Source organism: Austrofundulus limnaeus, unplaced genomic scaffold, assembly GCF_001266775.1.
Source record: "Austrofundulus limnaeus strain Quisiro unplaced genomic scaffold, Austrofundulus_limnaeus-1.0 Scaffold86, whole genome shotgun sequence".
Classification (NCBI taxonomy): Eukaryota; Metazoa; Chordata; class Actinopteri; order Cyprinodontiformes; family Rivulidae; genus Austrofundulus; species Austrofundulus limnaeus.
The window spans coordinates 113,627-131,074 of record NW_013952488.1 but is presented as its reverse complement, the minus strand read 5'-3'; the positions used below and the strand labels follow the sequence as shown (position 1 = coordinate 131,074).

Here is a 17,448-nt window from a genome sequence, read left to right as displayed (position 1 = left end):
ATCGTAGAATATGAAAACATTGGTGAATGCCACAAATTCTCCTAAATCACTCGTACGCACAATTTAAGAACAAATCTGTGCGTACAAACGGTTCTTGCATGAGGCCCAATGTGTTCATGCTGTCTTACTGTATTAAAAGCTGAGCAACAGATGCAAAAAAGAGACACGTGATGAGATTTTTWAGTGTTTTTGAGGTTTTTGTGCATATGTAACATCTATGATCAAAAATAACCACTTAATTCCCATCATTCACTACCAAATGTCTACTGCCTAAATGAGCAAAATCGCCAGTCATGTTTTGTTGACAACAACTACAAATTTAAACCAGAAACATTTGAAAAGTATGTGTTTTAACAGCCATCATGGCATTAAAAATGTGAAGAATCACATCAATGTTTTTTTATCACGTCACACACATTTTAGCTCAATATAAAGGGCCAAGAAGACTTGTCAGGTGGTCCAAATAAAATAATCCCAGTTTTGTTTTTGTTCAAATTAAATTGAAAAGTTTTTTTTTTGCATTTATCTGCAACGGTAAGACGTTTTGTGGCAACAAACTGCAAACAGGTGTTGTTGAAGATTTGAGTTTTGCAGTAGACAATTGTAGCTATGAGTAGACAGTAATTATATAAAAACCATGATAATGACAGTATTCGACTCTTAAGAATCACTTTGGAGATGAAATCAAGCTTAAACTGAGAGTAAAGACGACACTAAGGAGCATTTGTGTTATGTTGTTTTGCTGTGTTGATGGGTCAGGTGTAACTGGAAGTTACAGAAAGGTAGAGGATGGATTGACTGGTTGAAGAGWCAGACAGGCAGGCAGACTGACAGACGCACAAACATACACAAGGATTATCCTTTGTGTAATCCTCAGTTTGAGGGTCAGAGTGCTGCGTAAAGAGACTGGCAGGGTCCGAATTTTCACGCCGCTAGTGTTTGCACATATCTGTGTGGCGGTGTGAGAATATATTTATAGTACGAATCAATAGCTTGTGTTCTTTTAGATAACTGACTTGTGAGAAAATATTTTGGAATCTGTTGATCTTTATTTGRCTCTGTAAGTTCATATCTATGCATGTGTAGATTTGTGTTTGTTTGCGTTAGTTTTTGCGTGACAYATGGAGAGATCATGCAAGAGAACAGCACAGATTAGGATTTTCCTCTCTGTTTTTGGATGGGTARTTCATAACTGTGGCTGTAGATCTGTCAGCTGTTGGCTTACTACGCAATATTTTGGAGATRTGTCACTCATTGCCTCGGTGTCCAGCATTTTGGATGTCCCGGTGTGAAAGATGCAGGATAGAAATTTTATTCCATTAGACTCAARGGTATGATGGCGTGGAGTCACTAGAAATAAATTTGAGGAGGAAGTTATTTTTTTTGTTTGCGAGTTTCAAGATTCGTGTGGAAATGTTGAGAAAGTTGTAAAACACTTTGCCAAAGAAGTTGAGGTGAGAACKAATTCGCTGTTTATTTGTTTGCTTATTGGATTTAGCTGTAGTAAATTTGTCAGAAACTACTTTATTACAAAAACATTGCTGATTTTATGACAATATGACTTGTATTATTGTGAAGGAAATTAATTGACAGTCAAGCTTTGAAAAATTAATTGACTTCTCAGTAGCTGTTTTGCTTCAAAACATTTACGTTTGAGATTTGTGGATGTCTAGATTTTAATGTAGTTCTATATAACTCTTAATAAGGGCTTTAGTTGTGTAATTTACAGGAACATAGTTCAATTCTATACCACAAACAAATGTTACCCTCAMTRGRTCTGAAAATGCTGTATATACCAAAAATAAATTTGACTTTGTATCATGATTCATAGCCAATCTAAACACATTGAAATTGGCCTCTGTCTCCTTAAGAACCWTCTACCATTTCCCACACTCCCACTTCAGCACYTCTTRACCTACAGGAAAGGYGTGCTCRGTGGGGRGGGAGCTTGTCTGGGGACTGAGCTGCAGGGAGGAGCTTTAGGTAAATAGGCGGTGCTTTGTACCAGGAAGCGTTTAGGCAGCTCCAAAGAGCTATCACAGGAGATTCAAGGATTTCTCTAACATGCATGAAAGAGTCAAAGCAACGCTAGGTATYTTTTTGATGAGAAAATGGCATTAAAACCTGACAAAGCTCAAAAAAGTCGATTTTGCAACCCCCACTCCCCTAATGTTTATGCATTATTTAGAGTTTCTCTCTCTCCTTTGATCGATGATTTAAATCCATTGTCTTTAAGACTAAAGCACTGTATCTACGCTAGCATGTCAGGCTGTATCCTMCTTCTTCTTTTTCCAGTTTACACAGTGCATTTATTAACTTAACATCAGCMAGACTAAAATATAGCTGTTACAGCACCAGGAGGTCCTGAATAAATATTGCCTGTGAATTTAATGTGGTTTGAAATTAGGTTAGTCACGGTAATAATCTCTATTGTCATCTTTTCGTTTGTGCAGTAATCTGTATTTTTGCCATGGTAATCGCTTGTCTCCATGGATATTTTATTGTTGAAGTCCATGAATGCCTTCACCATGGAAACCAGTTGCCTCCACTCTTGTCTTGCTATGCCCCATAGAAAAGGGTGGGTGGTTATGTATATGCTTTGTATTCAACTCAGTTGCAGTAATATAGACTATGCAGAAAAAGTAAAAAGCCATTAAAGCTAATTGATTAACACATGTATTTATGATTTCATTCATGTCATTTTTGGCATTTTGTACACACAAGATTTATCTCCAGGCTTCAGAACAGGCCATGAAGTTGTAATAAAACACCAGGTCAGACAGAATAAAGTTGTAAATAGTCGCTGTAATAGGTCTGTTTGTGTGACAAAAATACAATGTTTCAGGAGTAAAAACAACAACATCCCAAATGAAAAGTGCAATCTTCTCAGGACCTGTTTCTTATTTTATTTTATTTTGTTTTTTTTTGTTGGTTTGCTTGGTTTTTTTGCACTGTCTTTTGAGTTTATCAAGTTTATTTCCCTTTTTGATTATTTGTTATGTTTTGTTCTTTTGCTGTTTCCCTGTGTCATCAGTTCATTTTTTCAGTACTTATTTTTGCAGTCGGTTCCTGCTCCTTCGTCTTGCCACGCCCATCTTCACCTGTTTACTGTTCTCTTTAGTCTCAGCTGCAGCCACCATATTACCACTATTCTCACCACTTTTCAGTAGGGGTGGGCGATACTAGGAATTTTAGGATAAATCTGATTCCAAGTAATGTTCTTTGAATAATTTTGTGATTTTGCCTTTAGTTTGAAAATTATGATACGGAACAAAGATTTAAGGCAAATTAAAATGTTTTTTATTAACTAAATACAACACAATGAAACGGTGTAACAATATAAAGATAATCAAATAATCCCCCTATTACTTTCAGCTACACACCATTGTTTAAAAAATGGCACTAACAAAATAACAAAACAGAAGCAACATTGTAACAAAAATACAATATAAAGCGATGTCGATAACACAATGTAAAATACCTTCCATTCCACGCAGGCTTGATGTAAAGGCTGATGACTAACTCCTAACAATTTAGAGACTCTACAGAATTTATTTTTCACTTTATTTGTGAAAACTAAAGTCCGTAGTGCAAATAAAGTGTAAACAAAAGAATCACTAGTATGCCCATCCCTACTCTTCATTTTTGTGCTTTATGCCATTCTCCTCTGTGTCTCCTTGAGATGTTTTTTTTGTAACCAGTTGATGCCACGTCAGCCTGTTTGTTTTTGTTTCTTTAATTAGTCTTTTTTTCTTTTTTCTTTGTATCAGTCTACATTCTTTGGTCAAACTCTCCTCAAACCGTGATAAATCTAGTCAGCACTGGTCTTGGTAAACAAAACTATTCACACACAACATAGACATTTTAGGATATCTATCCTCTTCTTTTACCCACTTTTAAGACAGTTCTTTGAATTTATTGTGAGTGGTATTCCGTGTTACCCTCTTATTTTCATTTCATTTGATCCTAAATTCCGTTGCAAAGTGTTACTGTTGACAGTGACTTAGTTGCATAAGATTTGGAATGGAAAGGCAAAAGTGACCCTTTAAGATCCTTAGTTTTCACTAACTGGGAAACATTTCTGAAGGAACAAACAAAAGTTTGTAAATTATTGAAAGTCAGATCTTCATACGGTGGAGAATGATGAGCAGGCTGATCAGAGGGAGTGTAATTCCCATGCCTCTTGTTGTCCATTAGCAATCCTGGCACATTAGACGTGCAGTTTGTTTTTACGTCTCCACTTCTCTACTTCCCTCTCTTTACCGCTACTCTCCTCTAGCAGTTGTCTTTGCAAGTCTCCACCCCCCACCCTCCTGAGTTCTCCCTCCTCTTCTGCCCTCATTTCTCAGAGCGACGGTCCTTGGTGGAAGCAGAGGGGAGAGAGGATGGAGGAGAGAAAATGGCAATGACAGTTTGTAGGGCAGGTTTTATGAAGAGGTGGGAAGTGAAAGTGAGGGAAGGAAGGACGAATAGAACAGTAGAAGGAAAGTGAGATCAGACAGAAAGGAAATAGTACAAGGAAGAGACAAGTTACTGGAGAAAAAAGAAAACAGGAGCAAGGCTGTAAGTTTATCAGGTCATTTTACCCACTAATTCAATTATTCATTTTAAAATAAATACTAACAGGCAGGTATAACAGGTGGAAGAWGTACAGATTTACTGCTTGGTGAAGTGCGGCTGAAAAACTACTACAGTAGAGCTTTATGGCACCATTCAATGTCCTGCAGCAATTTAAAAGGTTCATTTTTCATCTTGGCTAATCATTTACTTTTGTGATAGTTGTGCTCAACACCTCTTTATGTGTTTCACGCCATATTTAATGGTTGAAGTTGTGTTAAACAGAAAGTAGCCAAGCTTTTGGATAATGATTGAAAGGTTAGAATATTCTAACGAAGCACTAGATAGAAATGGAGCTAAAGATCAGCAGAATATGTCAAGAAAACGTTGCGACAAGTGTGACACCGTTTTGGTATTTGTGTGTACATGATACAAGTCAAGTCTTTTGTAGATATGATTGTGTTTGTTTAGAGTGAATTTGTTTGGTTCTTCATGCCTCTTTATGGTTTCTAAACCTCACTAATTAACTGAGAAATAGCTCACTAAGTGAAACAGTGTCCAAGGAGTGCAGTTACACACCTAGAGACAAATTATGAGAGAAGATATGTTAGTGTTTGGTGAAGAAACATGGAGATGAGCGTATGACTCAGCACATTTACCCTGCATTTGACCTCAGTTGTCTGAAACATCTGTTACAGTTGTAGCTTGGGAACACTTAACGTCAGATGCTTTAAAGTTGGTCTAAACTGATCAACATTTGTAAATGGCAGGAATTGTTACGCCGTGGCAGATTTAGTTTTTACGCAATTGGAAAAAAGGAGATAGAGGATGAGTTTAGACAAAGATAATGCATGTAACAGGAGGTTTAAATGGGGCCTGGGAAAAGAGATAAAAGATGAGTGTAGAGATTTAGTGAAAGAGAGAAAGAGGGGCTCTCTGGACTGAAGAGATAGGTGAAAGAAGGAGAACAAGGTTCCCGATGTTCAATAGTTGTACAGAAGGAGTGTGAGTTTTTAAAGCAGACTTAAGCCGCCGTGACGAAGCGCCAGCTGGGTGCCATCTCACACAAACACTCTGAGCYAGTCCGTTGAGAGACTGTCTCTGAGGACGAGGAACTGCAGCTAGTTGGTAGTAACAAAAACCTGTTTTAAAGACTATATGATGGTTAGGGTTTTGGGTTGGGCAGTGTTGACAAAAAATTATCCCTTTTAAATGTAGCATTTCAACTCTTGGAGTTTTTAAATCTCATCTTAAAACACACCTATATTCAAAAGCCTTTTAATGTAGTATGAGAGTTGTTTTCCCTATTTATTTGGTCTGTTTTATGGTTTATTATTATTTGTGTATTTTTTGTAATGCTTTGTTTTAATAGTTGCAACATGTGAAGCACTTTGGCCAACCGCAGTTTTTTTTTTTAAATGTGTTATATAAATAAAGTTGACTTGACTTAGCATTTAGCCGATAACAATTAATATGATGATTAATAGATGACAATTGCACTTTCATGTGGCTGACATTTTGCTTCCCTTGTACTCCGGTTTACTGTGATTAAATACGTTTGTAGGGTTAGCATTAACTGCTCTACGCCACCTTCCACCATTGGGCTACTCATTGTGCATTGTAGGTCTGCAAGATATTAGGAAAACCTTAGATGTGCGATAATAACAGGGCTTAATATTGCAATGATATGACTTCTGATAAATGAACAAGTAGGGTTGATGTCTCTGCTCTGGGTTCAGAGAAAAAAAAACTAATACATCATTTCCATTCCAGCATGAACTTTAAAAAATTATGAAGAGATCTTTCCATTTGACCAAATACATGAAGGTCTCTATTTGACTGGTAACATACTTAAGTTTCCGTCTGGTTATTAAAACACATAAATACAAACATTTGAGGCAACCATTTATTGCAGTTTATGCAGTTTTTGCTATACGCCTCCTACACAGGCTGTTATTGCGATGACAAAATTTTTTTGTTGTATTGTGCAGCCCTAGTGCATCGTGCACAAAAATCACATGGCACTAATTGCAAAATGGCAAATATTAATTGTTGAATAGTTTTACTTACGATTAATTGCTGTTAGTTTCAGCACTGGCTGAAAGAACAAGAACACTGAACACTGAAATTTAATCTGCACAATTATTGTAATGTATTTTATTTGTGTAAATTGTAACTGCACTGTACTCCTTTATGCCATTAACATTTATTGTGTTCAGATCAAAAAGCCTAACCTGGGCTGTAAATTAGCTTTTAGCTAGAAGCCTTGTGTATGCTGACTGCCTATGGGTGATAAAGATTTGTTGTACTGTCCCTGCTAAAATAAATAATACAATAAATAAAAAATAATTGCACACATATCTTTTAATCTAAAGATGAATTGTGGTATATAGCTTATCGCCTCTCTCACACATACAGACACGCACACACATTTATCCATCAACCTTCTTCCGCCCTGCATCATTAGCCAATCATGCATAAGAAGACCTGTTCTATTTTTACTCCCACCCCCTCCCTACGCTCCACTGCTGCAGTATAGACGTTTGTGTGAGAGTGTGTGTCCTCTTTTGTTAACGTCAGAGTAAAAAAAGAGAAAGTCGGAGAATGTTAAGGAAAATCATGACGATGTTACGAAAAACCATCAAATGAGAAGGAAGGGYGAACATGGTCTGAGCGATGAAAGAAGAAAAACGTCAAAAATAAGCAAAGAAATTTTGAAAAAACGGTGAGTGATACTAGGGCTCCATTGTTGTTTTTACTTTCATTAAAATGATTTGAGCAAAAATTAATAATCTCAACTAGGGCAGGGTATCATGGCCAGTTCTCAAAATCGATTCAATTTCGATTCACGCCTCAGCTTCATCATGCACAAGACGCCATGGGGAAGAATCGATCTCATGCCCTATGAAAGGATTTTTCCCAAATATAAATGAAATCGATCCAAGATGATTAAATTGTTTTTTTAACCAGCCCTAATCAAAACAAACATCTTGTGCATAAAAAGGTTTATATGTTTGCTCTCCACCATACAGTATTTGCTGTTTTTTTGTTTTCTCAGATCTTTGTTTCTGATCAGACCAATAACTTGTTTTCCTGCTGAACTACAACCAAGATCAGTGAAGCCCAAACCACCACCCTCTCTGGTGACGCCACTCACAGCCTTGTTTATTTACTAAAAGCTGGTTATTGAAAGCTATTCAAARGTCCTTCCTGCGAACCCATCTATGACCTCAACTTTCCCTCAGAGCCGTTGTCATGGTCATGCAGTGTTATCACCACATTAAGGTCACGGGGAATAAAAAGTGTTTGTTGCTTTGATGGGGTGTGTGTGGACAGGGCTGCCAAAGACATTTGGGTTGATGTGTGTGTGCATGTTGACCACAGCTGCAGGGTTAACGCAGTGACTCATGGTTGAAGAATTGAGTAATTCCCCCCCTTTTCACTTTGTTTTTATGTGTGCTCGATAATGTGTAACTGCTGGAACCAGCTGTTTAGCTGTTGTCCTACATGGAAACTCCTTCCTCAGAGATGTCTTGGGTTCATGTGATTGGATCTACTTTTGCAAAGATAGAAGCAAATCCATGAGTATTTATAAATCATTTATGTGCAGATGTGTTACAGAGTATCTTTTATTCCTGTTCTGTTGCCTGTTTTGTGCAWCGGAGACAGTCGTTAAAATAACATTCGGTTTAATGCTCCTTCATCCCTTCGCTCTGCAGGTTGACCCGTCACCATGACAACAGAAGCAGGCTCTGAGACGGAGGTGAAGGAGAACGCAGAGGAGTCAGCTGCTCAGCCAGACCAATCGGAGGAGGCTAAGCAGGAATCCCAGGAAGTAGCAAACGCTGAAGGAGAGAAGGAGAAGGAAAAAGACGGCAAAGGGATAACTCGATATCTACCAACATGGTTTAAGAAGCAGAAGTCTCAAAGTCAGGTAATACACTCTGACACGGATGTTACGGTGCAACGTTATCAAATATGTTTGTTAGGTCGACTGATTTTTTTTTTCAAACCCTTTTAGACCTCCCCGACTAAAGAAGTCCAGCCCTCAGAGGAACCTGCTAGCAAGGCGACAGAGGAAGAGGAAGGCCCTGTCCCAGAAGTGAACGGTCACGCCGAGGAAGTGGAGAAAAAGGAAGTAAAGTTGGAGCAAGCAAAGGAAGCAGAATCTCATTCCAACGCCAGCGCAGACACCGAGGTATTGCTCATACTGTATGTAAGACTGTTATTACTCACACCGCAGCATCAGGTCTGCTCTCATATGCACGTCAGTCCAGTAATGCCTCATAATACGCTGGAATGTGTAGACGCAAGAAACGTGATATGTGACATAAATACAAAAAACACGTTTTGTTTTTTTACAAATGTCATGGACAGTGTGTTCAGAAACACAAACTTGAGATGCTGTAACACAATGTTTACTCTTTAAAACTCATTTTCAATCTACTGAAATGACAAAACTGWTTTCTCTTATACACACAGAAACTCTTCCACCCAAGCAGGTCCACCCATTGACATCAGCATTTTAAACATCAAGCCAAAAGATATATCCCTTTTTCTCTACCCAGCTTCAGAATTAAAAAGTGGAGTTTACAGAAGAAGAAGGGGAATTATCACGCAAAATTTGTTGTGTCTCAAAAAGTTCATGTTAGTTTTTTTCCGGTGCTCCGTAGATATCTTCATATTCTGTTTAGGTCATATTTTTCAGCCCGTTCCAGCTCATTCTCACTCCCAACTCGTCACATATTGACGCTTTTCCAAGGTTCCCTCTGTGTCTGTTTTGACGCGTCGGGTACCCCCCTCGCGTCAGTTATTGACGAGATGGGGCAGAATCCATTGTCATAATTTCAGTAAGTATAGAAAATGCAAAAAAAACCAAAAAAAAACCAAAAAAAAAAAACAACCGTTCCAAACCCTAAAATTACCTTTATTCGCTCAAGACATCCTGTCCCTGACCGTAGTACCTAAAATGAACCGTTTTTAGAAATTGTAGGAAATTCACATCAACTACGTGTTCCAAACCCTAAAATGACCTAATATTTGCCCTAGACATCCTATCCCTGACCCTAGTACCTAAAATTAACCATTAACCCTGATCCCTAATATTAACCACGGACCCCAACTCAAAGACCCCTATATTATGTGTTCCAACGCGTCAAAACCGGACGCCAAGGGAACCCGGAAATTCCTGGGGTCTCATTTATAAAGGATTGTGTGGAAACCATACTAAAAGTGAACGTATGGCCAAAAGGRGGAAATCGTACGCCAAAAAAAATTTCAGATTTATAAAACTGTGCGTACGCACTTTTCTGCGCATCTTTCCTTTATAAATCACAGCCGCACGTCAGAGTTTGCGCACGAGGTCCCGCCTCAGGTTCTACCCTCTACATGCCCACATTCAACCATAAACAGTCAATGTAAAGTACCTCATGAATGTTAAGATGTATTTAAATCAGTCAGCTGATCAATGCCAACAAAAGTGATTGGTTCATACACGCTCCATCGTGTGTCTGGAGGTTGACAGGTGCTGACTGACAGCTGCTCACGTGAACAGAATGTCTGTAATTGACACAGATTTTCCCTCATTTTGCTTTAGAGTAATCTAATGATTTTTATTTAAAAAAAACTCAGCTTCAAATTAATTTTCCCTCAGAGCCCGCAGGACGATAAAAACAATAAAAATAAAATTAAATAAGTCAGATAAAATTAGAAATAAGTCCACCGCTCTTCTCCTCATCCTCTCCCCCTCCTGCCTGCTCTGTTATCTGCGGCAGACACCCCCGCCCCGCGCACACACACACGCGCATGCATCCCCCCGCGTGTGTACGCGACAAATACGGACTTTAAACATGAAGTTTTATAACATTCACACTGGCGAGGTGGATGCGCCCTGCGCATGTATCCAAAGCGTGACTTTTGCTGTCCTGCTGTTCTTGTCGGGGAGGGGTCTGTGGGTCAGGGTCGTCTGAGGAGGAAGCAGATGAAGGGAGTTGCGCACGGGAACTTTTATTTAAGATTTAATTTTTTTTTTTTTCAAAGGTCCTCATGGCTCAGCAGCAGAAGCATAAATATTACTGTTAAGAAAGCTGATGATAAAGTTGAATAAAAATCTAAGTCTGATGAAGGTAAATTAAATATCTGACAGTGATCATTACACAGTGTGGCTCTAATTCCTCACTTCACCATCTGTGTCGCAGTTTCCCATCTCCAAAATTAGCGTACGCATGGGTCAAAGCTGGCGTGAGGCACCGCACATTTTCACGTCAAGTTTGGATTTTATAAATCACAACCTTGGCGTAAAAAGTGGCGTACGCACGTTTCTGGGCTCATATTGTGGGTACGCCAGTTTTATAAATCCGACCACTGGTGCGTAAATAACTGACGCAAAGGGGTTACCTGATGCATCAGAGGGAACCTTGGAAAAGCGTCAATATGTGATGAGTTGGGAGTGAGAACTTGGTACTTGTTCAGTTTTCTCTATTTTCTGTGACGTTTTCTAACAATATTTTTGACGGAACTGCCAAATAAGTTAGGGACTAACTAAAATTTTGTCATCTACATTCTCATCTCTGGGTCAGACTGGCTCCAACATGCAGAACTGGATGGACAAGCCTTGTGTTGTTGACATCTTTTAATTGTAAATAAAATGTTTCTGTCCTGCTATGAAGCCATAACCTCTTCTATCAAGTGAAAATGAACCGGTTTTGAGCGGGGGCGGTGTGTGAAGTGCCTCAATTGGATTTAAAGGAACAGCATTTAAACAAGCTGCTTTGAGATACACCTCAGAAAGGGGGTGAAAGAGGGGCTTGTGAAGTTACAATAAGGAGGAATTCAGACCAAAGCATTGCAGTTGTATTTTAGACCCCAACTGAATGATTTCAGTGGTAAAAATAAGGATTTAAAAGCACATGTCCACTTTTAACCTGGGAAAAAGTTTTAAAAGGCTTAAACCTTTACAGTCATTTACTTATGCAAATGAAGAAATCTGAACTTCTTTGGCGTAGCTTGTGTAACTTTTGGCAGACGTTATTGCTTTCTGTTTTTTCCTTGCAGCCGGCCAAAGAAGAGAAGGTGGAGGAGAGAGCAGAGAAAGGCTCAGACGAGACCAAGGAGACAAAAGAGGGAGAAGGAGCTGAGGAGGAGAAGAAAGAGAAAGGACAGGTGGAGGCTGAAGGGGAGGGAGGAGAGAACCAGACATCCATTTTCCAGTCTCCACTTCGCCTGGTGAGAAAGACCAAGATGAAGGTGGTAGTGTGCCATGTCGCCCTCCTGGATGGGACTGACTTCACTTGTGAGGTTGAGGTAAGACTGACTGAGAAGTAGTGCAAAGAATGCTTGCACAGAACATGATGGAAAAAGTAGAACAAATGTGTTTCAAATTTACATGTTTAAATTTAGAGCTGGGAGCAGATCAGTTGTTTTAAAACAAATGTATGTATTTAATGTATGCTTTTGAACTGTTACTAGTTTTGTTGGTATAAAAAGCTTTTTTTTTTTTCAAATCAAAAGTGCTGACACATCCTCGTTTTTCTGTTAGTGACCCATGAGTGGCGTTATGACAGTGATATAATTGCTAATAGGATCAGATCCAGAGTGTTTTTGGGGGTATAAGCTCGGACGGTTTAACTTTCAGACTTAAAATGCAGTTTTGGTGGAACCACCTGCTTTCATTGTTTGGGGTGTAGCGGATAAATGCAGGAGCGCACGTTGCAGGAACATGTCTGGTGACTAAAACACACATACGCACTCACACACAACAGATTAGGTGGTCTCATCAGATTAGTTTTCAGCATKTGTTGCTTCCTAACAGCTCCATGCACTAAACCCTCAGACACTCATACAGACAGGCAGAGCATCATTTGACGTGCAGACAAGTTGGTAGTGTAGTTTATTTGTCTTTGAAGCAACAGCATAAAATTTAGGCCATCAAGATCCAGGTGATGGACTCAGCCTTTCATTTTTGTTTTACATATTTAATAAGGCAGTGTCCAGTTTGTTTACATAAATGGGCCAGGACTTAAAACTTGTACTGGACACAGCTGATGGGAATACTGGTTTCAGCCTTCAGGTTTCTGTCAGATGCTTAGTTTTTCTTCARAGTTGACAGTATGAACGGCATACTTCCTGTAAACTCTTCTTCTGCTGTTTTCTAGCAGTATTATTGTTTTCTGTAACAACACCTACTGTTTAGGATGGGTACTGCAGGAAGATTAGTGCATTTCAAGGTGGAAACCCCAACTCTGCCATGTTGATGGCACAACCTTTCCACTCCAGTACCAATGCATGACCTGTTCATTTAATAGTTTCACTGTCATTTTAGTGTGTGGCAGAACTCTTATGTTTGCAGACGGTGTTCAGACTTTATGTAAACAAACACACCCATGAGGTTTTGACCAATCACACAATGCTTGACACATAGTGCTGTCTACTAGTGATTGGGGTAATGCGCAAGATTGTCTCTCAGCAGGTGTTAAGAGTAGCAAACTTCATATTTTCTGTCACGCACCTGCGTAAATGAGACTCAAGAATGGGAATTCTTATTGACTATAAATCAGACTTAAGAAATTCAAACAGGAAAATTCWTGTATCAAGTACAAACCTCCACAAACCACAGCAGTCTCATTTGGTAAGACTGTATACATTAAACGGAGAAAGGCTTAACAGTATTAATTAAATAAAGAAAGAAATAAAGAAATAAATAATACCACTTATTCCCGACGCTGGTGTCTCTTCTGTACTATTTCTTGGTAAAAGCTTGGCATTTTAATTGCTCTTTAATCCAACCATCAACATGTAGCATTTTCRTCATTTTTACAATAAATTATGCATGAAAATGTTTCCCAAGTAGCATGCACATTTTTAGCTCTACCACCCCTCACATTCCCACACTCAACCCCATTGAGTGGGAAGCTACCAAAAAAAGCCTTTGTCCAAGGTCACTTCTTTGTGTTTGGCTCTCTGGTTCAAGGATCCCTAAATAGCATGTTTATCAATTCCTGGGCCAAGATTGTAACGTTCGATTTTTAGAATTTCACGCTAGTAAACGACTAAACCTGCCCTTCTGATCTACAGCCTGCCAGCACCCACTGAGCGTGCCCATGAGAGTCTACAGTCGTCTGAACAGTAGCCGCTTTGTGTCCTGACAGATAATGCTGATACCGCAGCTAACTGRTATTGTCCTATAGAGAACGCACACACACAATTCACACTCTTATCCATCTATCACCTCCCTCCACCATGCTGGCATAGGTAGAGAGGAACGGATGCACAATGCATTCCAGAGATTAGATTATCTGTTTTGCAAAGCAGGCCTCCGATATGCACCGTTCCACAGACGTTCACAGACACTTTCCACTCTGACCCCCTGTTGATTCTTCTGTCGTCTTGCTGTCCTGTGAGCTCGTATTGTCACATCATTCAAATTCAATTTTAACAGGATTTTAGTGTCAGGTGGTTTAAACAGAATAAAAAAAATATTTAGGTTTTCAATTGCTGCAAACATTTTGCTTTTGGTTTAACTAATTTCACTCTTAATTGTTAAGAAGCCCAAGACAGACTTATTTTTAGTTCATTTTTTGTATAATGTTTAATTTTTTCTTTCGTAATTTTATCATACAGGTACAATTTTTAATGTCATTCAGCTGTTTATTTTATGTTGAATACTATAATGCTTTACCATAATGTGATAAATGCAGCAACTTTCTTTGTTGTGTCATTTAAAGTGAATTCCAAATATTAGAGAAGTATTACTGGTATCATTGTTTTTTTATTTTAATTTTAATAAGTACTGCAATAGTTTTAAGTATGTATTTAGTGGGTAAAAATATCTGGGAGTCGCAGAGCAGAAATGTTAAAAGTTTGCGTTCTGACTTACATTTTGCACTGAGTGTGTGCTGTCTGAGTTTTACCATGTATAGGAAAATACCACAGATGTTTCAGCTGTCCCAAGACAAAAAGAAAAATGCATTCTTTCATTCTCTTCCTCCAACATCCAGCGCGCTCCGTGCCCTGTCTGTCAGCCCATCTGAGTAATGTCGCTCTCTGTCTGCTGGGCTGAGCTGACTAAACTGAGACCAACAAGAATTCAGCCTTTTATAATTACTTCATTCTTTCTGATGCGTTCACTGCTTTTTCCACCCTCTTTCTTGACCTTCAGTCCTCCCAAAGGGTGCTGTCTGTGTGCACATGGTTGTGCAAGCAGACATGGTCCAAAGCTAAATGTCATTGTCATAGCTGAGTCTGGAGGATTTTATGGCTAAGGCTTGCGTCGGGCTTATGAAGGAATGTGTTGCCTGGAGAAAGATGGAGAAGTTCAGTAAATAAATAAATGAAACAGATAAAGGAGCAAACATGGAGAGCTTTGAGTTGAAAGGCAGTGTTCTAGAAAGTTTATGAACAATATATACTTCCCTGTTATTCATAGTTCTTTGGATGACCTTAGTTTGAATAATTACCTCCGCCAAGGGCGAGGTAATGTTTTTGGTCGCGTATGTCTGTCTATTGTTCTGTCGTTCTGTCTGTGGACAACGTTACTCAAAAACTTGTGGACGGATTGTCATGACATTTTTTATCACATGTGGGTACTGGGCCAAGGAACACACCTTTACATTTTGGTGATGTTCCGGATCACGATGCTGATACAGGAATTTTTTTTCTTTTAACACTCTGAGATCGGCAAAGCTGTGATGCTTTCACAGGGCTTCTGTCAAAAAACAATGAGCTGGATTGGACAGCACGGACTTCAAACTTTATAAAAGTAATGTTAAAACCACATTTAATGATGAATAATTTTTGCCATAATATGCGCATTTACAGAACGTTTTGTGACCAGGAAAGGCGTGACTGCACCATGAAACCTATTTTTCCCATTTCCTCAAACACACCACATTTCCAAAACAACAGTCAAAACAGTTTCTCGCTACTAGGCTTGCAAACACAGAGCTTCTGGCCAGGCCTCAAAGTTTGGAGATGGGGGGGAGCCAGGAAGCACTTTATAGAGTCAAACCATTACAAACTCATACAAGGGGATAAAACAGATGTTTTACACGGTGCAATGTGACTGATAAAAACTTAGGAGCTTAATCCAACACCAGTTTGATGATGAATGTCGGGTGACGACTCTGACTTTTTGTTTTTTTCACGTTGCGCTCCACCGAGAAGTAATTCCATGCATACTGCCTGCTTAAATGTTCACTACGTCAGAACTTATTCGGCAAATGTGTTTCCATCTCTGTTTTTTGTGCTTTAACTCTTACAGGATGGGGAAAATGGCCTTGGCGGAGGTTTGCACTCTCCGAGTGCTTCTAGTTAGAGTTTAATTCTGACTGCATTGACAAGCTAATGGCTAGTCATAATGGGACCAAGGCTAAAGTAGAATGTTGCCAACCAAAAACGTAGAGTGAATGCTAATTCAGAAACAATACCTCAGCATCAGTTTTGAATTACACATAGATTTGTTATATAGAATTTTAAATCTTGGCTCCATGTAGTTATTAGCTCTTCAGTGCCAATTTAAATCTGTTTTCAAATTGGYGTTGTTCAAAGAGCAGTCTACAACAGGTGAGATAATAGTCATTCCTAACTGCTTAACAAATATTATACAGCAAATATGGTGGTGTTAAGTCTGCTGGGTAAGTGAAGGCAACTGGGTTTAATSAAGATGAACTGAAAGAAGCCTTTTAGATGAGAAGTAAAACGTCTTCAAAAAAACGAGAAGTCATGCTACCTTTCTTATTCACTCAGATTGACATGACAACTTAGAAAGATCAGTTTTCCCATAGAACCACAAAACAATCTGAACTATCCTGTTTGAACCAAATCCTCTATAGTGCAAAGCAATGTAATAAAATATTTTTAATGTCAGTTTTCCTGTTTTTATTGTGTCATTGCAGAAACGTGCTAAGGGTCAGTACTTATTCTTTAAGGTGTGCGAGCACCTTAACCTGCTGGAGAAAGACTACTTTGGTCTGACATACAAGGACAACCATGAAGAGAAGGTATGTTTTATTGACACATATGTCAACAACATCAGTAGGAACTGAAACATGTAGTTAGTCTGGAGCTGAATGTTAGTATTGATGAGTCTTGTTTTCTTTTTACTTTGTGTCTTTCTCTCCACAGTGTTGGTTGGATCCCACAAAGGAAATCAAGAGACAGATACGCAGTGAGTTTTACTTTCCAAATTATACTACTTTGGATATTTCTTGTGCTTATAAAGCATGCATTAATCCATTTATAATCCTTACCCCCCATGTGTTGTAGTGTATCAGGTCATCGGTAATAAATAAAGTATAGGTTTTCAATTAATAAAATAGGGAAGGTATCATTTTAGTCTGAGGGAAAAAAAGCATTATAATCYAACAAAAAGAGATGCGATACCTGAAACCAGAAAACAGCAGGCCTGTGGTGTGGAAGAGGTTACCAGGGTGTGATCACTGATTCATTATTTAGTGACCTCTTTATGAACTGTTGTTCGTTTTTAAAGGGAAGATGAGTTAGTATCACATCTTCTGAGGGTTGATACTCATCAAGGGTGTGGTGTGAAGTTACCACGCGTAGAAAGATTTGTTTCCTTTTTAGATACATCAAAAATAATGGCTGGGTGATTGATTAAGGTTTATTAAGAAACAAGTTGTTGTGATTAGAGTTTAATTTAATTATGTGAGAAAATGTAAATTTTACTGTTCATCTAAACTTGTCGGTCTCTTGCATAATTTCTGTTTTTTCCTCTCTCTTTCTGTTCATTTTCTTGCTCCTTCTGTTTGCAGTAAAAATCAAAACAAGCTTTTACACAGTCTAAATTTTCTTAGCAAAAACATACAATTTAGGCTTTTTAAGTTAATTGGTGTGTGTGTGTGTGTGTGTGTGTGTGTGTGTGTGTGTGTGTGTGTG

At 38.7% G+C, this 17,448-nt stretch overlaps 1 protein-coding gene across 1 annotated transcript in view; it reads left to right on the top strand.

The window, feature by feature from the left end:
• The window catches only part of epb41l2 (erythrocyte membrane protein band 4.1 like 2), a gene marked incomplete in the record, with an annotated part of 68,659 nt that overhangs the window by 10,709 nt on the left and 40,502 nt on the right, over positions 1-17,448 (top strand). Inside the window, 5 exon segments of the mRNA XM_014011900.1 lie at positions 8,277-8,491; positions 8,579-8,755; positions 11,611-11,859; positions 16,449-16,553; positions 16,678-16,720. Of these exon segments, the coding sequence (XP_013867354.1) occupies positions 8,291-8,491; positions 8,579-8,755; positions 11,611-11,859; positions 16,449-16,553; positions 16,678-16,720 (775 nt within the window).